The sequence below is a fragment of the Polyodon spathula genome, chromosome 19 (genome assembly GCF_017654505.1).
Source record: "Polyodon spathula isolate WHYD16114869_AA chromosome 19, ASM1765450v1, whole genome shotgun sequence".
Lineage (NCBI taxonomy): Eukaryota > Metazoa > Chordata > Actinopteri > Acipenseriformes > Polyodontidae > Polyodon > Polyodon spathula.
The window spans coordinates 4,911,719-4,936,858 of NC_054552.1; the positions used below are offsets into that span (position 1 = coordinate 4,911,719).

The 25,140-nt window shown below is 37.1% G+C and overlaps 1 protein-coding gene across 2 annotated transcripts; it reads left to right on the forward strand.

Moving 5' to 3' along the window:
- Positions 1-2,237: 2,237 nt before the first annotated feature.
- On the forward strand, positions 2,238-21,486 carry LOC121294597 (glutamine and serine-rich protein 1-like). 2 transcript variants are annotated; one of them, XM_041218462.1, is made up of 13 exons: positions 2,238-2,603; positions 7,904-8,016; positions 8,403-8,561; positions 8,910-12,557; positions 13,106-13,383; positions 14,830-14,946; positions 15,124-15,257; positions 15,557-15,774; positions 16,227-16,364; positions 18,836-18,933; positions 19,212-19,355; positions 19,912-20,007; positions 20,263-21,486. In XM_041218462.1, exons 1-13 carry the CDS (start codon positions 2,497-2,499, stop codon positions 20,401-20,403), a joined length of 5,391 nt encoding a protein of 1,796 aa, XP_041074396.1. In that variant the 5' UTR covers positions 2,238-2,496; the 3' UTR covers positions 20,404-21,486. The 2 variants fall into 2 exon arrangements, with proteins under 2 accessions (XP_041074396.1, XP_041074397.1); XM_041218463.1 differs by having other exon boundaries at positions 8,427-8,561.
- The last annotated feature ends 3,654 nt before the right edge of the window (positions 21,487-25,140 follow it).

Here is a 25,140-nt window from a genome sequence, read left to right on the forward strand (position 1 = left end):
TGTTTGGGGTCGTTGTCATGCTGCAGAAAAAATTTGGGGCCAATCAGATGCCTCCCTGATGGTATTGCATGATGGGTAAGTATCTGTGAGACCATTAATTCTGACCAAATCCCCAACTCCATTTGCAGAAATGCAGCCCCAAACTTGCAACGAACCTTCACTGTTGCCTGCAGACACTCATTCGTGTACCGCTCTCCAGCCCTTCGGCGAACAAACTGCCTTCTGCTAGAGCCAAATATTTCAAATTTTGACTCATCAGTCCAGAGCACCTGCTGCCATTTTTCTGCACCACAGTTCCTGTGTTTTCATGCATAGTTGAGTCACTTGGCCTTGTTTCCACATTGGAGGTATGGCTTTTTGGCCGCAAGTCTGACCAGACTTCTCTGGACAGTAGATGGGTGTACCAGGGTTCCCCTGTTTTCTGCCAATTCTGATGGCATTGCTGGACATCTTCCGATTGCGAAGGGAAGTAAGCATGATGTGTCTTTCATCTGCTGCAGTAAGTTTCCTTGTCCGGCCACTGCGTCTACGGTCCTCAACATTGCCTGTTTCTTTGTGCTTCTTCAAAAGAGCTTGGACAGCACATCTGGAAACCCCTGTCTGCCTTGAAATTTCTGCCTGGGAGAGACCTTGCTGATGCAGTATAACTACCTTGTGTCTTGTTGCTGTGCTCACTCTTGCCATGGTGTATGACTTTTGACAGTAAACTGTCTTCAGCAACCTCACCTTGTTAGCTGAGTTTGGATGTTCCTCACCCAGTTTTATTCCTCTTACACAGCTGTTTCTGTTTCAGTTAATGATTGTGTTTCAACCTACTTATTGAATTGATGATCATTAGCACCTTTTCGGTATGATTGTTTAATCATACACCTGACTATATGCCTACAAAATCCCTGACTTTGTGCAAGTGTACCTAGAAGAACTGATGCTGTTTTGAAGGCAAAGGGTGGTCTCATCAAATATGGATTTGATTTAGATTTTTCTTCTGTTCACTCACTTTGCATTTAGTTAATTGATAAATATAATCTATTAACATGTCTATTTTTGAAAACAGTAGTAGGAATGCTAGTAAGTAGGTACAAATGTTGACGGATTTTTGAAAACGTGCATGACACATCATCTAGTCTATATATATATATATATATCTATATATAGGAACTATATATATATATTATATATATATATATATATATTAGATATCTATAATAGTCTTCCATTGGCTATAAACATGCTATTATTTCTTTATTAATTACGTTTGATTTGAATTCTGGACAACAATCCTCATATATGAAAAAAGTGCTTGTACTGTATGCAATAGTTTTACTGAAAATACTATATAACCCACTGCTGTAAATAACATTATTCTGTTTGACAACACGTTGTACAAACCAAAAATGTAATAAATACCCACAGATGTAATATCTCCCATAAATGTAATAACCAGCTGTTCCCATATCTAATGTCTCCCACAAATGCAATCATGATAATGCCCGTGAATTACTTGGTACATATTTATTTATGTACCGTATTTAAATAACAGTTTAACTTATTAGTGCCAGTTTTGGATATAAACATTAAAAAAAAAAAAAAAAGTCATTCACGTACCGCCAATAATGACTGCCCAATGATTAAAGTATATATTCTTCTAATGAGAAATGCTTTTTTGTTTGTTTTTGGTTTTTTGTAATAAATAATAACAGAAAATTGGTAGATGGGTATAACATTTTTGGGAGAGATTATTACATATGTGGGTACATATTACATTTGTGGGAGATATTTGTGGTTTGTACAACGTTGTATATACATACAGCACAAGCACTGTTTGTGTGTGTGTATGTAGGTTTTCTTTATTATTGTAAAGTTTATATGGATTAGGAAATATTTTCTGTGCAGCTTCATATTCAGTTTGGTTTCGAGGTTGTGCAACTAAATTCCTAATTTCTGGGAGGATAATCTTACTTGAAGGATCATCTGTCTGACTGAAGAGATCTGGAAAATCCGACCATATATCCTAATTCAGATACACAATTTAAAAGACGCTTTATTTTACAGTTAGGTATAAACACATACACGGGAACAATACATAGTATTGTTGCATTATTAATGTTTTCATATGTGAAAAAATCTATTAAAAAATTAAAAGAAAAATACTGTATTCCATGTTTCGTTCTAGAATAATTTCACTGACAGATAAGTGTAATTTGCAACCCAGCTGGTATTGGAGGTGCATCCTGGGAAATAAACCAACATGGGGATCAGATCCCATGCAGTAGTAACATTATGATTGAGTAAGAGACAGCATTGCAACAACAATAATCATCATCATCATCATCAGACAATAATCGGATATTAAGTCATTCGTGGATTCCCCCCGTACCATTACAGCTGAGCCAGCGAGCCCCGATCAATCCTCCGAGACAATGTGATTGCTTCTGGCTGGCCCTGTTTGCTTGTTTCACTCTACTGGGGAAGTGCAGCACTCCCTGTCTTTGCCGGATGATGGACAGGAACTACCCGACTCCAAGCTTTCCGGACCCGTTAGTTTCACCAGCACAGACTGCAGCTTGGGCCTACGAGCGCAGCACAGCTAGCATCAAGCCGAGGTAAGGGAAGCAACGAAGTGATGGCAGCTCAAGCTCCCAGGAAAAGTCCGGGGTTGCGGCCCTCGTATTCCAGACTGGTAAAGTTTACATTCCGATATAGGGGCGTGCAGTATTTTTTTTTCCCCCTTGATATTCAAATATGTAAGAGTTAAAAATTTGCTTATAAAAGGAAATGGTGGACTTTGTTACATATAGACACACTTATTGCACTGTTGCAACTTTGCAACTAAAAGGCCAGATTGGAAATTTCTGTATATGGATACATTTAAGTAGAACATTATGGATACTGTAAAATACACCGTATTCATTTCTCATTCTGCTGTTTTTCACTCACGTTATATAATCATGTGGTGTTTTTAAATGAGTTGGCTATATTGACATACACTTTTCCAAACAATAATTAATAAAAAAAAAATATATATATATATTTTTAAACAGTAGCTCAATAAATAAAAAGTGGCGTTTTAAACATGTATGTGTGGCATTGCACATGGTCTATTCATAAAACGTACAACGGGAAAGGCGTAAAAAAAAAACCATGCGTTTAAACTAGCAATAGTAAAAGGCAATGTAGATCGCGTTTTTTACAAACACGTAGCTATATTTCCTAAATGGAGGCGTGGTCCTGTTTGTCAACAGAAGTGAAACACCGAAGTATATATTGTGTGAAAACAGAATTACAGTGCAAGCAAAATAGGCCTACATTACTTTTTTTTTTTTTTTTTTTTCCTGGGTTGAGACGAAAAGAATAGTTTTTGTTCAGGTGTGGATGTCGGGTTTTGGAGATAAAACATACATACAAACCAACCGCTCATCTAGATATCATGCAAGTAGCATGATGCTATTGCTGGTGGTGTACATTTAGACCGATAAACGGGAAATTTAACATGATATGTAAAATTGCGAAATGAGAGATATATTTGCTTTGGTCTTACAGAAGTATAACATTGTAATGCACACAGCGACACAATACCTTGCCTCAAAAGACTGTGCTGCATATAGACATTTAGTAAAATTACATTTTAGCACCCCAAGTTCATTGTTGAACTGAATTGTAAAGCACTTGTTCTGCATAAAATAATACGTCATTATATTTTTGGGCCCAGGAATATTGCATGACAGGCTAGGAGAATCTGCCGAAAACCTTTTATTTATTTATTTATTTATTTTGGCTTTTTGTTCCAAAGAAGCAATTTAATTAATTAACGGATAATTTCTCGAATAATTTTACATTTAAAATTCCCGGGTCTTAAAATTTATTATAACTTGACAAAGTAAGTCTCTCTCTCTCTCTCTCTCTCTCTCTCTCTCTCTCTCTCTCTCTCTCTCTCTCTCTCTCTCTCTCTATATATATATATATATATATATATATATATATATATATATATATATATATATATATATATATATATATATACATACATTTTTTTTTTTTTTTTTCTTCCCACTGCTGACTCAAGACCGTATGGTGTGCCATGTGGTCAAAATGATTTGCCCAAAAAGGATGAAAGTGACATTTACCGTTGCCACCCAATCTCTGGATTAACAGCATGCCTCACGCAGTAGAAGTATTGCATTATTTTGTTCCAAAGCATATTAGTATAGTCCTGTGTCCTGTCCAAGCAACAATGCAGCCAAAATAATGCAGTAAAATATTCACAACACAGTTTGTTAAATATCTAAATGTGCACTTGTTTGTATTCAGTAAAGTACAAATCATGCATTTATTATTGGTACTTAGCAAGGAGAAAAATGCAGTAAATGCCCTATAACATCATTTACAAAAATGTCATACACAGTAATGTGGTTGTCAACTGTGCTTTATACAACTGCCAAATGTTTTCAGGTATAAATGTCATTGTGTGGGACAACCACTCTAGAATAAAAAAAAAAAAAAAACAGAATATTTCCTGTTATTCATGAACATAGAAGTTGTGTACTGTGTTGTGACAGCATATGATCTGTACGTTTCTAGTCTACAAAGTAGTACCAAGTTTTAAAAAATCGCATGGGCAGGTCAAGCTTTCCTACTGAGGCATGGTACTCGGACGCAGCCATGAAATTTGAGCAAGAAAAGAAACCCTGTGGATGAAACCACAGTTGTTGTTTTTGAGTCAGGCATTGTAGGTTTTCAGCATAACAAAAAGTATGGCTGAGGTTACCAAGAAAAAGGAATGGATGTTGGGCTTTTGTAGGAAGAGATTTAAGTACCTAGCTGTACTCCATTAAAATAAAGTTGCCCCGCTCCCAAAAAAAGGCTTTTGATTATGACTTAATGTTATTGATTGCTTAATAGTAATACCTGTAATACAAAAAATGTGTAATACATTAGTAATTACTTTTATAGGTTTAAATATATTCCACACCACTTGTCTATGGATACTGTACATGTTCGATGTACAAAGTGTGTTGGATAATGGGATCACTCACACACCTAAAATGACTCAAGGAGATTTGCGAAATCATTTTTGTTTTCTGGTTTATAAATTTGTTCTAAATGATAATCAAGGTGAATGCTGAATATAGCGATACTGATCATATCAGCAAGTGACATCTCATTGTGGTTTCTGTTAGAAGGTGAATCTTAGTTACGGTCTCGCTAATTGCCCTTCTGCAACCAGACAACATAAATATAATTCAATGTCTCCTGGTTTACAAAAAAATAGTTTAACATGTTTAAGAAGGATGTACCTTTGTAAAGCCACATTGCAAATATTGTGTTCACTTTTTAATCTGTTAACAGAGTTTGAAGATGTCATAATCTCCAATGTGGCAATTCGTTACAGCAGTATATACCTGCAACACAGTGAAAAAGTGACAAACAGGTTTCAGTATGGGAAGGACACTTCGGGCCCTGCAGCTAAATCTACCCTGCCAATCTTTGCGTGTGATTTATAAAAAGTAAAACCGCTTTTATATAGTAGTTTTTATAGTGTATAATCATGTATAAATGTACAAGAATTTGCAGTGCTTGAAAACACTTCATCCTAATGAGGTCATCTTATACAAGGTTATTAATGCCTTAAAACATTTTTTTTAAAAATTCTAGAAACCTGGGCTGCTTTTGTTTAATTTCTTCTCAGTCTCAGCAATGCAGGGCCCAACTTTGTTTGGTTGGTTATTTTAATGTATTGTGATTGTATGAAAATTAACATTTGTTCCTTATTTAAACTGATTTAAGCAGAAGTGCTGAATAAGGACATACTAGTTCTGTGAAGCACAGGCCTGTGTTATAGGGCAGGAGGGTTTGAATTTCCCTAATTATGGGTATGCTTTTGTGACAATGCCCTGTAGCACAGCTTGGTTATCACATTTTCTCAACTGTATTTTTGATTTACTACTTTTTGAACGAGAACACTGTTAACATAAAGTGAAAAAGTAGTGACCGGTAACCTTGTTATAACTACTGTGTTTTTTTTTTTTTTTCATTTGTAAAAAAAACAAAAAAGGTTAACAGTGTGCCTTTGTACAGAGAGACAAGACTAACTTGAGCATGTATAGGAGTCTGCCGTCAGTAGACTTGGCTGAGCAGACTCATTGTTACTTAAACCTAGCGGCGAACTTGAACATGGTGAGTCCAGCTCTACATTTCTACCTTGCATTCATAAACATTTACTATCCTCTAATCCAACGGGTGGGAGTGGGCTGAGATTGGTAAATGGACAGTTTCCTTTGATTAACCACAATGGCAACACGATACAGACGTGTAGCCTTTTATTAATGTTACCAGATTAACATTCTGGGAAATGTTTGTAAGAATGTGTATAAAGTTTCATCACAATTTAATGAGTCATTCTGAAGATGCAAAAAAAGTCTGAACAACATATGGGTTTGATTGTTAACATAAAAATTTCATAAGTGAAAGCGACAGAGATAGCCGGTCAAATACAAAAGGAGTAGTTGTATATTTTGTATTATGGTAATTGCAGAGTAATCTAAACATTCCTTCCAAGAAACAGACGATCCATTTTCACAAAGGACTGTAACACCATGAACAGAGCTGTCCAAACACTGAACATTTAAAATTACAGTATTATTGGTCTGTTTTAACACATTAAATATGTTTTTTCAATAGCTTTAACTCTGCTTTAGAAACGTCAGGATTATAATTTACTGCTTCTAAACTGGTTGTAGGGGGGGCTTAGGTCGGCCAGGGTGTCCTCAGCTCACTGCGCACCAGCAACCCCTGTGGTCTGGCAGAGCGTCTGCGGCCTTGCCTGTAAGCTGCCCACAGCTGCATTGTCCTCCAGTGCTGTAGAGGTGGCTGCATGGTTGGTCTGCAGTGTAAAAAGAAGCTGCTTTCCTTAAGATCATTTTTTCCTTCCTTTTTACAGTGTGTGGGCTTTGATCTATTACCTCAGATGTTTAAATGGTATAATAGACCAGGGTATTGCCTGTTAGTTTCAATGAAAAGTTTTCTAATGTTTTTAACTACAAACTGTAAATTGTTGAGTTTTCTAGCACTGAAGCAGTTTCATGAATCTTGTGTACCACAAGAAGAAAAAAAAAAGGGACACATAGAAAACAAAACATTATGTAAAGCCCAAAGGTTGAAGATTTTGTTTGTTTGTCTGTTTCTTTTGTTTTTTCCTGATTCTTTTGTATTGACAGTTGTGTTACTTTGTGCCACAAGATATCTTCTATTTGTTGTGGAGTTAGTTTTATGCCGGTCGCAGAAGTTTGTAAAGTCGGTGTGTCGAGTCAACCTGCGTCGATCAGTCACTGCACGAGTTTGGTATTTAAAATATATATTTTTAAAATATTCCACAAGGTTAAACTACATTTTACATCCTTTTCTGTTAGCAATACATTATATCATATTACTTCAATACATGTTTTTTTGTTGTTGTTGTAGCAAACATACACTGCTGTTGTAGATATATTTGCTATTTTTACTGACATGTCTGAACCAGAATTGTGTCCATATGTTCCCTAGGAACATTCAGTCTGTTAAACCCTTATACTTTCAGTTACAGTAGACTGTAAGTACTCTATATATATTTGAAGTTTCAGCAGTCACTGAGACTTTGTACCTGTAGTAATAAATTTTTTTGTGGATAATTTTCTGTTAATTAGGCAAAGATTCAGTTTTGTTTAGCTTTCAGTGTAGTTTTGCCAGTTTCGGCAAAACTTACAACTTGCTACGTTGGCAGAGGCAACCGTGCCCCCTGCTTTTTAGATTTCTGCAGGTCTTTGTAAGGCAAAATTTGTCTTGCATTTTGTGTGCCACGTAACGTTGAGAGTATGTAATATTGTAGAGTCTGGCTGGCTTCTTACACAGGGGTGTTTTTGTTTTTCAGTTTGAGCTATGGAGCGACTCATCCATCACACCCTGAACATGAGCTTCTCCACAGACAGTCCTACACGGCTTCACATCAGCTTCCTGGCTATGTTGCAGCACATCATCCAGCAGGTACTGTACAGATGCATGTTCCACTTAAACCCACTTTGTTTATTGTAACCAAGTGATGATGTCCTTATGATGTTAAGACCCAGGCCAGTTCAAATCAGGGGCCTGATGGTCATTCTGTGATATTTGTTTAAGACAAACAAGAGTTTGTCTTGCATAAATATTTAGGTAAGACTGCATTTGTGGTGTAATTGTTATGGTTTAGGTCAAATGCCAACTAGTCAAGACTGCTTTCTATTTTACTAAAAGCTTACACAATGTTGACCTTCAATGTTTTGTCTGTTTGCCTTCAAGAATAACCTAGACAGCAAACTTAATTATATGTTAAATGTACAGTATATGTTAATTTTGTTTTTTTTATTTTATTTTTTTTAAATAAATAAAAACAGGGCTGTCTGGATTATTCGATGCAGGTTTGCACACTGGCAGTAACCCTACAGACACGTCAGTCATGAACTTCCTCTCTGCTCTTGAATCCCGCAATCCACAGACTGGGGCTGCTGCAGCCTCCCTTCTTCCACAGTTCAGAACTCCCTCATGGCAGACAGGTAATGCAGCTAACCTAGGCAAGACATGTCTCATGACAATCTCATGCTTTTGACCCAGATCTGATTTTCTTTGTGTGTGAATTTTTTTCAACACAAGCGCTATTTCATTGTATTCAAATGTCGGTCTCAGATTCAGTGCAGGTTTATCTTTTGTCGGTATCCTCAGGTTTGCAATGTTATGAAAATGTCGGTTTTAGTTAAGTTTCTGTTGTATACGTGAAGACGCAGTTTAGTATTGCATTACAATGTTAGGAAAATTACAGTTTTGGTTTGGTTTCTGTTGTATACATAAGGATGCATTTCTTTAGTATTGCATTACACTGTTTGTTTCTTTTTTTCTCCTTATAGGCATGCATTCATCAGCTGCTGCAGAGTTATTTGTCACTGGAGCTCTACCCGCTCCAGGAACGTTTGCACCAACATCAGCTCTCTCTGCCTATCAGCACCCCAATACCTTCAGTACAAGGAACTTTGCCACTACTCCATCATTGACACTTCAAGATGCATCTTTCAGTCCATCCTCAAATGGTCTTTTGTCTCCTCATGACCCCTTACTGCAAATGAAAGCAACACAGGGCAGTGTTCCAGCTGCTCTGGCATTTGACCGCATTGGAAGCACTGTCCTGAGCACCAGCATACCTCCACAGTCATCAACATATCGTTCAGCCCAGGAATCTGCCCCTCATCTCTTACAACCCCAGTTCAGTTTGCTGCCCTCTGCTCTTGGTGGTGGACAGCAGGCCTCCCAGCCTTACAGCACATCAATCTTCACAGGTTCCACTGCCTCCATCGAAAGAGCACTTCAACGAGAATGTAGTGTTATCAAACACCATCAGCGGCCTTCCAGTACTCAACCGGTTCAGGCACAATTGTCAAATGCTCAGCATTCCTTACAGGGTTACTTAACAGGTGGAAGTGGAGTGTCTTTCCAGGATCCATCTAGGCAACCTGCGCTGCCCTGTAGTCCACTAGGAGATAATACTCAGGTGAGCAATGGAGGACCACAACAGAAGGTATCACAAGCCACACTGGAGCAAACTCAGGCTTACCCATCCACAATTCCCTCTCCGGGTTATTCATCTACGTCTACCCCAAAAGCAAAAGACTCTTCTACCAAACGCACTCAGCGCACGACAAAGACAACCAAATCCCAAAGTGTATCCCCTAACGTGCAGCCACAGAGTTACTCTGCTTCTGCACCGAAGCAGAGCACAGTAATAGCCAGCCAGCCACAGGCATATTCTTCAGCACAACTACCTAATTTGATGTCAGTAAGCCAGTCGCAGAACTATGTTGCATCACAAAACATGCCCACGAGTGTCAGCCATTCACAGGTGTATTCTTCCAGTCAGTCAGAAAAGTTGCCTTCATTGTATAACTCAGAAAACCTGACACCTGTTAGCCAGACACTAAGCTACTCTTCCAGTCATCAACAGGTTTTGTCTTCAGTTGGACACAATGAAGACTACTCTGGTCAAGCACAAGGTTTGTGTTCAGTTAATCATTCTCAAAGCTATTCTTCCAGCCACTCTCAGGGTTTGCCTACTGTTAGCTATTCTACCCAGCCACAGGGTCTTTCATCAGTCAGCCCATCACAGAACTATGCTTCAGGACAATCTCTCACTCTGACCTCACAGTCTCTGTCATTTTCTTCGTCTCGTGCCCAGAATTTGCCAGTTTCAACCCAGAATTATATTTTAATGCAGTCTTCGCCAAGCAGTCAAACAAAAAATGGCTCATCGCCTCAGTCTCATAAGTACTTGCCTCCAGTTCAGTCACCTACTTTTTCTTCATCCTCACGTTCACAAGCTTTGCATGATCATCGACCATCCTCTGACACTAAGCTAACGTACGGTAAGAGGAAGTCGGATTCAAGTTTATTTGTCCTGTCTAAGCAGGAGGAAGATGAATTTCCTATTCAAGACTTGCAAGCATTGCAGCAGGCTTCCCTTGAAGCGTCAGCTCAAAGTCTTGCAGAAAGTGAGCTAGTTGAGCAAAACACAGTGTATGTTGTGTCAAAGGCAGACGACAGATATAATTCGCAGAGTGTGATAAGGAGCCATTCGCGGCCTGAAGATCAGATTATTGGCCTCGCTCATCAGGGATCTAAAAAGGAAGAGAGAATGAGTTCCTTAGTCCATCACGGACAGCATGTTGGTGGTGTCAACAATAGTGTTGTCCAAGACTTGAAGAAGACCTCTAGTTTAACACGCACATCGCATCTCAGCATAAGCACAGAAGATTTAAAACAGCACTCTCTACTACATAAGGTACAAGAAACAAGACAACAAGACCATCAGTCCCAGGAAATCAACACTCAACAGCAAGGTCAGCTGCATGCTTTACGGCAAACCCAGCACGCAAGACTACCGAGTGCTCAGGTACTTCTAGAGCCTGCACGAGATCTGCAGATGATTTTACTGCAGCAGTCCTTGCTTCATCAAGGCCTTGACCAGTCTAAAATGCAACAGATCCAGGCACAGTACCTTCAAATGGAAGATCTCATTATTCATTCCAATGGAGGACAAAATCAGCAGCACATTCTTCCTCCAAATTCAGAGGTAATGAAAATAGATGTGACAGAATCGTCAAAATCACTTCAGCAACATCCAACACTAAAAGATCATTTCATTCAACCAAATCAGCACGAATCGAAGCACCACTTTGCTCTGAGTTCCTTATGTTTTCCGGATTCAATGTTGCTGGGTGATGAGAGGAACATCTTGTCCAATGTTGATGATATTTTGGCTGCCACTGCAGCAGCTTGTGGGGTTACTCCACAGGAGTTTGCCAAACCCAGTTCAAGTGAAGGTGAAATTCCATCACTTGGGAGCGCCACTGATTCAAAGTCACATTTTCAGTCAGTTGACGCAAGGCATGTATCTCCTAATTTCACCTCGCAATCTATAGTCGCAAACCCACAAAACATTAATATGACATTAAGTGGTAGTCAGATGAATATGGTTCTCCATTCAGTGTCTACATTGCAGTCCAAGATATCAGTCCTTGAACACCAAGTTTTGGAGAATTCAGATCCCAGTGTACAGGCTGGATTAACCCCTCCAGCACTAAACTCTAGGCACAAGCTTGGAGATAAGAGCGTGAGTTCTTTTCAAAAGAGCCGAAGCACTAGCCAAGAATCTGAAGAAGAAAATGATGAGATACAAGATCAAAGGGCTTTAAACCATATAAATAATCCTGACTTTGCCCCTAGTGGGAGGAGCATAAGTGATGAAAGTGCTGTTTCAGAAAATGAATATAATTTAGCTGGGGAAGACTACGACCCAGCTGGGCTATTGAACAAGGCAAAACGACAAATAAAGCCAAAACTGAAATCACAAACACATCTCGGAGGGACAGCAAACATTAAAACAGAGGAGGGGAGGCTAGATTTTTCTCCGGATGGTTTTCCAAAGAAAAAATCCAAGGCAAAAGGATCAGTTAAGGTGATTGGAGAGGATGAGAACGGCAACACGAAACCTATGAAACGAAGTGGGCAGGGTAAACGTCAAAACTCCAGAGGAAGTGACGCCAACTCTCCTTCCACTTCAGACAGCTGCTATGATAGCTATCAGCATCAGGAGAGAATTCGGCAAAAAATCAGAGAGGTGGAGGAAAAACAGCCGGAGGTTAAAACGGGCTTCATCGCTTCCTTTTTAGACTTTCTAAAATCCGGCCCTAAACAGCAATTCTCCGCTCCTGCAATCCGAACGCCCAATCGCACAAGAAAAACACCAGTCACTGCCATACGGCCACCGTTTCCCCCACCGCCACCAGCGAAATCCCAGCCTCAGACAGTACCTTCAATGTCTTCAGAGAGTGGTGGTGGAAGTGCATCAAAAAAACTAGATGATGACCTGAAGAAGAACTTGGAAACATTGCCGTCTTTCTCTTCTGATGAAGATGATTCAGTAGGAAAGAATCGGGATCTTCAGCAGAGCATAACCTCAGCATTATCGGCATTGGACGAGCCTTCTGAGAAAAAGATGAAATCCGGTAAATAACGACAGTTGCAGCAATGTTGGCAGGAATATGATGTAATTGAGACAACTTTTTTTTAAGGTTGTAAAACTCTTTAGATGGAAGGATTTGTTATAAACGACACATAGTTCTCAAATATTGAGAAAATAAATTGACCTAATTGATTTTGCTGTTTTTGTTCTCTCTTCACGCTTGTATATGGCCAAATACTTCTATTGATTGCCAAAAAGTTAACATGTATGTGAATCCTTCCAGACAACCCCCTTTCCAACAAGCATTGGGCTATATAAATAAATGCAACAAACTCTGGTTGGACATTTTTTTCCTGTTAACCCTTCCCGTCTTCGAATACATGTAGAAGATTAAAATGCAGAAAGACAAGGTGACTGATACCACATTTAATGCATTTTTGAGAATTATTGAATCGTGCTAATATCACTTTGTAAAATATCTAACTGCTTTAAATGTTTATTTAAAAAAAAAAAAAAAAAAAAAAAAAAAAAAACTGTTAAGGTTATGCTCTTAACTTTACAATTATTTATTTATTTATTTTTTAACCATAGAACAAGAACCAAATCTCCTTGTTCCTGTTGTAAAGCAGGAGCAACCTCCAGGTACAACGTTATCAATCTTAAAGACACAGGATCCACCACCTCCACAAACAGCATCCACCCCACAAGATGAGCTTAAGGACATTCCTTCCGACCAGCGGGCTGTGAAACACGCATCTGCTGCAGTCGAGGGCTCTACGGATGAGGAGAACTCTGACAGCGGAGGGGAGGGAATGTACAGGGAGAGAGATGAATTTGTAGTGAAGATTGAGGACATAGATAGCCTGAAGGTAATTCTAATGGCTGTATTTTTCTTAAAATGATCCAGGGATTTATATAGGCTCGTCAACATGTGTTAAACAGGGTGCTAAATTAGAAACCCTAAAATAAACCAAACAGATTCAGTGGCAAACATTTTGACCTATATATTCTCAAAAGTCATTGAGGACACTGAGAAAGACTATCGTCATTAAGCGTGTTAAGTTTCTTTTACTGTTTTAATGGCTGCTAGGCTTTGCAGGCTTCACCACACTGTTCATCTACATGTGCCATTAATGCATCAGTTGCATAACCATGGTTTTAGAATGCTATATTAATCATACTTTTATTTTCACAAATAAAGTATTAAATATTTGCTAGAGTAAAAAAGCAACAACATTTGCTATTTGTCATTGTGTAGTAACTAAATAACCCTTTGAACACCTCCTAAATTCATAATTTTTGAGAGCCACACATATTTATGCAGCATGTGTCCAGCTTAGTAAATTCTTACTTTGACCTTTAAAGCCAAGCTTGGCTGACATGGAAAAATGTGTGATTAATGGATTCATTGTTTGTATGTTTGTTTGTTTAGTCCTTTCAAAGCTCCCATAGCACAGTATGTCAATCTGCAAAATCGTCAATTTAGATTCTCGTCTTGTTGATCTGTATATTTAGAGGGTTCCAAATGTAGTCTTTTTTTTTTTTTTTTAATAGTCAATAGAGATTACAAATTGAGGGTTGTGTGTTTAAAAATGCCCTCGGTGACCGCATTTGGTTCAGACATCTGTGTGCAAATGACCCATATGTTCAGAATTGTTTTAAATTTTACATTTTGTATAACTTTGCATGTATTTGTTTTAGCAATCTGCGTGCTGTGGCTGTGGCAGTAATAGTATTGCAATAGAATTGCAGCTACATTACTAGCACAACACTTATTTCTAACTTGCCTGTTATCCGTTTAAATGACAAAATTATATTGTTTGTCCTCCTCTAACGCTTGTTAACCAATTTGATATAAAAAAAAATTCACTTTCAGATAGATAAATAAGCAGTTGAGTACTGTGGGACAGTTAAGGGCGGTTTATTTGACAAAGTGCAGTTTTCTTTTCTCAAGTTTCTTTGCTGAATCCGTTGTTTTCAGTTGTCTTAGAAAATGAATCACTTAAAGATCAAAGGGGGGCAGAATAGAAATGCTGTTTTTGTTGATCTGAGTCTCTTTCGAACCTTGAGAAACCTGAATGTTAATCACATCTGAAAAGGAAGAACTGTAATACTGACATGTTTTATTGTTGTGATGCATTTTAGACATCTGCTAACCTCATGTTTACTGTAAATATTTTACAGAACACATTTGATCCAGTACAGTGGCTTCTAGATTTATAACATTCTGTTTGACATCCATTCTTGGGAGTTGCATCATCTCCATGTAAACTACAAATTAATAAAATAAATCGTGGGCTTTTTCTTCTTTGCAGATTACACTGAAAGCAGGGATAGAGCCTCCTGCTATATGGAAGGTACAAAAAGCCTTGTTGCAGAAATTTGTGCCTGAATTGAGAAATGGGAACAGGGTGTTTTCTGCAACCAACAGTGTAAGTAGAGCTGCTTTCTATTTCTTTATTTAGTTATTTATTTTAAATCCACTGCCAGTAGTTTTAAACTGAATAAATGTGAATTGTGTTATCGAAGCTCTACATTTTTAAACCTATTTTTTTAATGGATAATGCTGAAAGTGACTTGGTCCTTACTGATGTGTTTTTTGTTTGCAGTATCTTGGATATTTTGGGGACGCAAAGACCAAGTACAAACGAGTGTATGTGAAGTTCTTGGATACTGTAAACAAGAAAGAGTATGTACGAGTGTGCAACAGGAAGCCAAGATGCAAACCAGTGCACTCAATGAGGTATATGACTTTCTCTTACTGGACTGAGTTTGTGTCTACAATGCCTCCCCCAACCTCCCTTCACATGTCGGAATGTTACTGATTACTCCATGTGAGCAATTACTAATAGCAGCAGCTCAGGGAAACTGAATTATTGTGCAATACCACAGCTCCCATTCCTTTAAGTTGACTGCAGCTTACATTTTAAGAGCTAAGAGTAAAAATAAGCATTTCATCTAACTTCTTAGGTGCTTTTGATCTTTTGTTTGTGAAATTGGGTACCTGAGTCATGTCATGACATTCATGTTGTACCTTCTCAGGAGTGTCCTGCCTAAATTCAGCAACAAGCCTGTGTCTGATTCAGCTTCTGCTCCTGAAGCTGTTGTACCTAAAGCAGCATCGACTAAAGTCTCTACACCCAAAGCCAAACAGCAGAAAGTCAAGGCTGAACCACCGCCAAAAAAACGAAAAAAATGGAAAGAAGTATTTACACCATCTCCATCTGAATCCTCTCTCGAGGTGCAGAGTGAAGACGATGGTAAGTGTGTGGAAATAACATTATATATATATATATTATATATAATATATATATATATATATATATATATATTTTTTTATATATATATATAAAACTGTATATAAATATTTTTGACATTTATATATATATATAAAATTTTGGACAGTTTTTATATATTTTGTGACCATGCATTTAGACTAAGTTTCCAAATTAATTTGTACTGAAGTTGAAAGAAATGATGGGAAGTACAGTATATCCAGTAACATGTAGGGGAAAAACCTAGTCTGGGTATAAGACCTTCGATTGGTCCATTTCACTACTTCAGAAAGCTTATTAACAAAATACATTTTAACTTTGACTTTGTCAGCACCATTTGGGCTTTGTTGTTCCTTTGGGAATCTCTGAAGACTGCTTAATAACAAATTGAGCTCTGAGCAAAAACATTCATTTTTGCTATTCTGCTTCTTTTCCAGAGTTTACTCCTCCTGTTCCGTTTGCTACCCGGTTCCTGAACACCAGGACCATGAAAGAAACATTCAAGAGCTACATGGAGCTGCTAATCAGTGTTGCTTTGGATGCAGATGTGATGGAGGCTCTAGAGAAAGCCAAGGGTAAGCCTGGACGACAGGGACTGCATAAATGGAGACGTGTAATTTTATAATTCAGTACAGCAATCCGTCGTGTCTCCGCCCTAACCATTTAATGCAATGATCAAGCTCTTCAGCAAAGTCACCCACGTGTGCAGCGCTAATACACAATGTCTACAGGAAAGTGACTTGTACTTACAACTGAACGTTGTTGTTGTTTTTTGTAAAACTATGCATTTTGCAACTATGTAAATGACCCGACCCGAAGTGTATACAATGCTGGAGCCCTGCGCAGGAAGAGGGTTTTTTGTGTAAATATATATTGTAAATAGTGTGTATTTATTGTAATTAATGAACCCTTTCAGGACCAAGCATTTCAATGGATGCTCCCAGGACCAGGCATTTTTTGGCTGTATTTGACTCTCTTCCTATAAAAATTAACTAAAAATCTATTTTTTATAGCAGCATCTTGGAAATGGTCTCCTTTTTTTCATAACATTCTGGGGAACATTATAAAGTACTTCAGAAACCATACAAACTTGCAGCTTCTTTTTAACACTGTGTGTACACTGGTGTACAAAAGTCTTTGATGCTTTCAGGAGTTGTATGTCGATGTTGTGAGCATCAGTGGTTTACTCTGGGACTCCACTTGTGTTTTCTGCTGTTGTGCAGCTTTGACTGTTGTTGATGCAGCTTGGCTTGGGTGGGGGGGGGGAGCCAGGCTTGTTGTTTAGTGGTCTTTGGTTTGTGTTTATCAGGGTCTTCAAGAACTTGTGATCATGGCAACTCGGGGTGAACTGTGCATGGGCAGCTGGTGTGGTGGCTAGTCCATCACATTTACCCAGTGGTTCTCAACAGGGGGGAGCAATCCATGGGAGAGAGAGTAGCATCAAAAAAAAAATAAATAGTGAAGTGTTTATATATATATATATATATCAGTAGAAACGCCATTTAAAAATCCTTTAAATTTATGTAAGTCACGGTAGGGTCAGATAAATAATGCGCGATTGAGATGCGAAAAATGCAAACAGTAGAAACATGCAAAAACACACTTGCACAGCAGTGTGTGTATTATATATTCTGCTTAGAGAATATAAAAAGGTGTTATTGTATGACCTGAGGGACCTTACCTTGCATTAGTTGCAAAATATTGATGTTTGGGCAAATTACAAGACATTATTTCACCTGAGTGATTGCAATGACATAATACGCATTTATTCACAGGGTCTTTATAAGCAATAATGGACACGCCTCTTCTTTTTTCTTGAAAAGTATTTTAAATAAAATAAGTTAGTCATTCCTTTATCATCAGTAATAAGGAACAAAAAAAAAAAAACTTACCTGATATATGTAGTTCAAGAAACAGTACATGCTTATCTACTCATTTCCTATAAATGTTTAAAAAACATATAACAACACATGACAGAATAAATCTTCGAATATAATTGTCAAATACATCAGATTTACTGTTTTCCCCTTTTTTTTTTTTTAATTAGCTCTAAACAAGTTACTGTGTCATGTTTTGTTTCTGCGGGCTGCTGTAAACTGTCTCCGCCCTTTAGACACTAAATACCCCTCTCTGTGATGTCACACGTACAAAAAAAAAACCTCAGGAAGTTTACGTCAGTCCCTCCACAATCCATTGATACGTGTTTCGAGCCTGTACTGCAAATTAAGGTGGCATCAAAAAGAAGTGCTTTTTTATTGCATGATTGTGCTAACACGATCCCGGTCCTTAAAGGGTTAATGAAGTAGCTGATGCTCCTGGGAGAGCCAGCCTGCTGTGTGCGATTTACCAAGTGTGAAATCTAATCAGCAGGTGGGTGTGTTCCAGCGGGGTGTCGGCTGTAAAAAGGTTACATTTATTCACCTCAGGGCTGCTGCAAAACCAAAGCCAACTGGGCTAAAGAAGCTGAAGTGAACCAGAACCAGGGTTGGAAACCGAAGAGTGAGTAAGCAAGTCAAAACCGCCTACAGCCGGAGCTTGTTTATTTAACAGAGTAGAGTAGTTCAGAGATTGTAGATCCCACCAAAGTTTTCGAAAACTTTGTTGTATGTACTCCATGCGCTGGTGATATGCCGTGTTGACATATAAATACATCCTGTTCGCCTGCAGGGCATTTCAACTTCTCTGTCTCAATGTGAATGCACACACCCACACAGCAGGCGGCTACCCTGTCACAAGCATTAATACCCTGTATCTTTCTAAACAAGGGATATAGGGGAGCTCCCTAATAAAAGCTGATTTTCAAAATGATAATTGTGTGAATATAGTAATTGTTGCAGCTGTGTATAATGGTATTTTAAAACAGGATTCATTTATCTGACTTTTTACATCTCCGCCCTTACTCTGGTCCCACCACAGTCGGATATGCGACTGACTACTGCGTTATCATCATCCTTATTTATTTGGTGTGTAAAGGAGGGTTTTATTGCTAAGACGCGGTCACTTGCGTTCTCGTTCATGTGATCCACGTCCTTGCTTTGTGTTGCAGATGAACTGCTTTTGCCTCATGTGAAAAGGGTTGATGGTATGATTACAGACAACAGGAGGAGGCTGCTTCCAAAACTGCGTGCTGCACAGATGTTTAAGGTAATGTTGTTTAAGTTAGCGGTACTCATTTGTGCTTCCACATTTTAGTACAGAAGGCAAAATTAAGAATGTAGTAAATCGATTTGTCAGAATTATATTCAGTCTCAGCAATGTGGTACACATCTTTAATATATATATATAAAAAACACACACACAATCTTGAAATTTACATTTATCTGCAACCTGTAGTCAAATTTAAAATAAAAAAAATAAAAAATATAGCAATATATTTACAAATTATTAACTGCTAATTGTTATTTAATTACATTTATCTCCAGGGTGCATTGGACAGCTTTCCAGAACTGACGGTTGTGCCAGATTTAAAAAAGGGTGAAAACACTACATGTAAAATACAGCTGGGTGGGAAAGCCTACAACAAAAGGACACTAAGAGCAGCTAAAGCTTCCAAGAAATTGCCACTGGTAGGTACAGCTGAACTTGGAACATAAAATATATATATATATATATATATATATATATATATATATATATATATATATATATATATATATATATATATATATATATCTATATAAACTTACACCTATATGTTTTTATTTTTTTTTATAGAACATGTTCTGTACATTTTAACCATTTTGTGTCATTTTTATTAAAAAAAATTCTTGACAAGATGTTAATTCAAGTTTGTCCAGGAGGTGGTGATAGCGTGCTTTACTCAAAACTTTTAAAATAAAGGTTGTATTACCATTAGTACCACTAAATCTGTGTGTGTATGTGTGTGTGTTATATGTGAATAAGTGTTGACTTATATTAAAGCTTGACATTCTGAATGTGACTGATTTTGCGTTGTATAATTTCATTTTATTAATATAGTAATCTCATGAGTTTAAAAACGATGTGGAGATATAAAGTGTCATTGCCCATTGCTTGTTATGCAGTACAATAATACAGAAGATTGGGTGTTGGAAGTTATAGATGAAATATATTGAATTTCAACTTTTGTTTTCTCTCCTACAGGAGTATACAGTGGATAAGGACAAAACACAATGGTTTTCTTTGTATCATTCACTCCAGCATTATAAATACCACACATACCTTGTGTGTAAAGATGAGGTGAGATCTTTATATTTCAAATGGTTTCAGGAAATGCAATGATGAATACAGTAAGCAGGCTTGTGAATGCAGAAGAAATGTCCAGCTATTCCGTTTCACTTATTGTTAAAGATTATGAATGTACCTTGTAAAGATATTGCTTCTAATATAGCTGTGGTTGATGTGTCGGAGTAAAGATTATAGCCATGGAGAGTAAACTTTTAAAATGACCTCATCATTAAAGCATCATTGTTTTGGCTTTGTTTTCCTCCACAGATTTCAGCAGTTCAAAAACAGAATAAGGATTTAGGTCAGGAGGAGACCGTACAGCTCTGCATGAAAAACTCCAAATGGGTTGAAAGTCTTTTTGAGAAGTTTGGTGAACTTCTGACACAAGTACAACAGACCTGTTTATAACAGACAAATCAGTTGTGTCATCGGTTCCTTTTAAAATAAATAAAATAGCATTTTATTAATAAGCACTAATAAATTATACGGTAAAGACCTGATGAAATGTTGGCATCTCAGTGCCAGGGTCAAAGCTCTTACATTTGGGCATTTCTGCTTCAATAATGGGTCCTGCACATGGTGCTGGCAACAGCCTGGGGCTGTACTTGCTCTATTTAAAATACATCACATTTTGTATGCTGGCCAATGTTTTTGAGTGGGTTTTCTACTTTGTAGTCCTTTTTCTGTAATGTACCTTTTTCTTTAACAAATCAAAGTGGCAAGCATGCACTAAGGTGTTGGTATAGGCATAAAAACACTTTTAAATCTGAGAACTAATTGTTTTAAATCTTTTTTTTTATTATTATTTTGCCGCTATTCATTCACTAAAGAAAAATAGGAAAAAATGGTGGTGGTAATAAAAAAAAATACAAATTTCTACAATGGAATGCCAAATTTATAAAGAATATTGTACATTTTGTAAAGAAAGTCTGTCATTACATTCTTTAAAAAAAAAAAAAAAAAAAAAAAGACGTAATATAGAAACTTCTTTTTTGCTTTGACGCCTTTTTTATTATAACAGTGTTCAAAGGACTGAACATGGAGTTGGTGCAATCCTAAAACTGCTTTTTTTGTGACAAATTATATTGTAATGAAATGCAATGACCGTAACTATTTTGTCCTGTTTTGAATTTAAAAAAAATAATATTTTGCCTTTTTATACTCTCCTTTTTTTTATTTTTAAATGTACATTTTATCTCACTAATAGTTGTATTTTTCACAAAGAAAATATTGTGGTTGAATTTGTTTCATGTATCTTTTTGTAATACACTTTTAATTGTTTCCAGAAAATCCCTATACATTTTTATGTTGATTTACATATTGTATACAGTACTATATATCTTAAGGTAATCTTTCTTTGTTTAATAGGAGTTTGCTTCAGTTTTAACCAGAATATGCATTCAGTATTTGACTAGTTTTGCTTTAAGTGTAGCTGTGTTATACACTGCAATTATGTTCTGATACATGAAAATAAATTTCCTACTAAGCGAGGACACTGGTGTAGTGGACTTATTATTGCATGTCAATCTTGATATACCTGTTGTCCTGTTTCACATCTCCACGTCATTTACATATTTTTATGTACAAAAAATGGCCTATTCCATGGAATAACAAAATGTAATATTTAAAAATGAGCAGCACTGCCACTTCAAACTAAATAATTATGATAAATAATTTGCATCGCAAAGAAGTCAAGTTCAGCTGTATGTGTAACTATACCATCACAAAACAGGAGCCTGAGGCACGTGGGATCCGAAAAAAAGGGAAGATATATATATATATATATAAATATATATATATATATATTATATATATATATATATATATATATATATATATATATAATTTTACAGTGCCTATAGACAGTCTACACCCCCTTGAACTTGTGCCTCAGAGTTTCATGCATTTAAAAGAGGTCTTTTTTCCCCACTTATCTACACACCATACTCTACACTGTTAAGGGGTTTTTATTGAGACAAAAATAATATATTAGAAATACAAAACTGAAAGACCATAATTGGATAAGTCTCCACCCCTGCTCCACTACAGCTGTGAGTCTGTTGGGATAGGTCTCTACCAACTTTGCACACAAAGATTTGACAATATTTCACCATTCTTCTTTACAAAACTGTTCAAGCTGTCAAGTTTCTTGGAGTGTTGATGGATAGCAATCTTCAAGTCATGCCACAAATTTCCGATTGGATTTAGGTCGGGGTTCTGACTGGGCCACTCAAGGACATTTACCTTTTTGTTCCTTAGCCACTCCAGTGTAGCTTTGGCTGTGTGCTTTGGGTCGTTGTCATGCTGAAAGGTGAACTTCCGTCCCAGTTTCAGCTTTCTTGCAGAGGGCAGCCGGTTTTCCTCAAGGACTTTCCCTTACTTTGCTCCATTCATTTTCCCTTCTATCTTGACATGTGCCCCAGTCCCTGCCTATGAGAAACATCCCCATAACAGCATGCTGCGACCACCATGCTTCACAGTAGGGATAGTGTTCTTTGGGTGATGCGCTGTGTTGCACCAGACCATAAAAGCCTGTAGCTCTTGCAAAGTTGCCATTGGCCTCTTGGTAGCCTCTCTGATCAGTCTCCTCCTTGCTCCAGTTTAGAGGGACGGTCTGAACTAGGCAGGGTCTTGGTGGTGCCATACACCTCCCACTTCTTAATAATCGTCTTGACCGTGCTCCAAGGGATATTCAAGGCCTTTGATATTTTGTTATACCCATCCCCTGATCTGGCCTTTCAACATATTTGTCCCGGAGTTCTTTTGAAAGCGCTTTGGTGCTCATGGTTGAGTCTTTGCTTTGAAATGCACTACCCAGCAGAGGGAACCTACAGGAACTGCTGAATTTATCCTGAAATCATGTGAATCACTACAATTTAACACAGGTGGAGGCCACTTAACTTGGTGTGTGATTTTGAAGATAATTGGTTTACACGTGAACTAATTTAGGATTGCTATTACAAGGGGGGTGGACACTTATCCAACCAAGCTAGTTCAGTTTTTATTTTGAATTAATTTTCTACAAATTTCTAGAATATTTTTTTCACTTGGAAGTTGTGGGGTAGGATGTGTAGATAAATGAAAAAAAAAACACCTATTTTAATACATTTTAATTCCAGGCTATAAGGCAACAAAAGGTGAATATATATATATATATATATATACTATATATATATATATATATATATATATATATATATATATATATATATATCAGAAAGAATGTACATTTACACCTCCAATATCCATGTTATTCTCCTGAGTGCTTTTACAATTTTCAGTATAACGGTTAAATTACTGACCTGCATTCCTTTGACGTTCTAGTCTGTCGTTTTACCTGTTGCTGTGGCAACGTGATGCAAGTCCTTGCCATCCGAATTCTGCTTCTACAATTTAAAGTGTGAATCGTCGTTTTAACAAAAACAAAACAAAAAAATGTCAGAGAAACAAAATAAAACTTGCATTTCTCTGGAGAAACTGCGCTCTTGGTGGGAACTACCGGCGGTAGCATATTTCTTTAAACTTTTCGGAGATGTTTTTACACTTCCAGCCTTTGAAGTTGAGGTGGGGAAATTTATGAATGGTTAATATGTGTTAATTTGTAATGTATTTGCAATAGTAGGCCTATCTATATGATGTGTATATTTGGACTATTTATTGACTTATACAGTTATATTAATTATTTCTCGAAATGCTTGATTTTATTCTGTAAATATTTAATATTATTAATTTGTATTTATTTATTTATTTAATGTACGGGTTTGAATTTTAGTGTTGTATTTGAAATGATATACATTTAGTCCGCAATAGTACATTAAAAAGCAAATACCATTGACTATAGTCGGCCTTTTTAAAAAAAGAAAAAGTCTGTTGCTTGTTAAATTTCTGTTTCGTTTTGCAAGTCAGATGTTAGTCATGCCATCCCCACAAAAAGGTAAGGTTACCGCCAGTATTTATTTAGTGCCTGTTTATATTTTTATATTAATATAACGTGTACGGTGTTGACTAAACCCAACCCGTGCAACAGCCCCAAAGTTTTAAATGCATGTGAATCACAATGTACCAGTGCTGAAACAAACTTGTACTTTACCATCTACTGTTGAAGCATTTGTCAGAACTATATAAAACCAGTTCACACACTCAAACCATGTTGCGTGCAGTATTGATCCAGCTTAGTTACCAATAAAGCTATTTAAAGATAAACATTTTAAAAGCAATACACTGATTTATTCCACATGTGTGGGTAAACCATGATGACTCTGGTCCACTTGTAAATACAGTTCATGAATAATACATTATCTTGATTTATTCTTTGCAAATCCGAAATAACCGCTGTAAAATATGAAAAAAAGCTCTGTACACAAGCGGCTTTACTTACTTGGCTTTTATTGACGTATATTTTACTAGCAACACGGGAAGAAATGGTGGTGTGAGGTTACCTATTTTTTGGTAGTCTTATCAGTAACAGTAGCACCCAATACATTGGCGTGTACATCAGAGCCTCTTTCATTTCATCTATTGTTTTGCACAGGAACTAGAAGAAGCATTGTTGGTAGAGAACTGGGATTTGATAGAGGACCTAGTGTTACAGCTACTTCAAGGATGTTATCAGCGCAAGGATATTACGTATGTAGTGTTACAAACCGCAAACATCTTGGTTAATCTACATTATGTAGTCATTTTTGTTTTTAATTAATTGCGTCCTGTGTCAGCCGGGTTAGGCTCCGGCTCACCGCGACCCTGCAAAAAGAATTATACGGTTAATGATAATGGATGGATATATATAGACATAGCAAAACGTTTTTATATATAGACAAAGCAAAACGTTATATATATATATATATATAATATATAATATATATTATATATATATATATATATATATATATATATATTATAAATTACTGTACTACTACTTCAGAAAGGAAAACTATCAGATATATCTGAAGGACATACTACGGCATCGCTTGGAATTGGAAGAGGGCTTTATTAACCCTTTAAAGAATGCAGCTTTTAGATCACTCCCCACGCGGTCGGTTGTAGAGATACTACTCCGACTCTGTAACTACAGGATGGATGCTTATGATACTTTTGATCTTTTTAAGGTAAAGTAATTTCTATGCGCTTGTTGCAATGTTACTTTGG

What these genes read in the sequence shown, in the direction of transcription:
- LOC121294597 (XM_041218462.1), top strand. Translation starts at nt 2,497, where the DNA reads ATGATGGACAGGAACTACCCGACTCCAAGCTTTCCGGACCCGTTAGTT. An exon ending in TGCAGCACATCATCCAGCAG is followed by an intron (nt 8,017 to 8,402) that starts GTACTGTACAGA and finishes AAATAAAAACAG; the next exon opens with GGCTGTCTGGATTATTCGAT. An exon ending in TGTTTTCTGCAACCAACAGT is followed by an intron (nt 14,947 to 15,123) that starts GTAAGTAGAGCT and finishes TTTTGTTTGCAG; the next exon opens with TATCTTGGATATTTTGGGGA.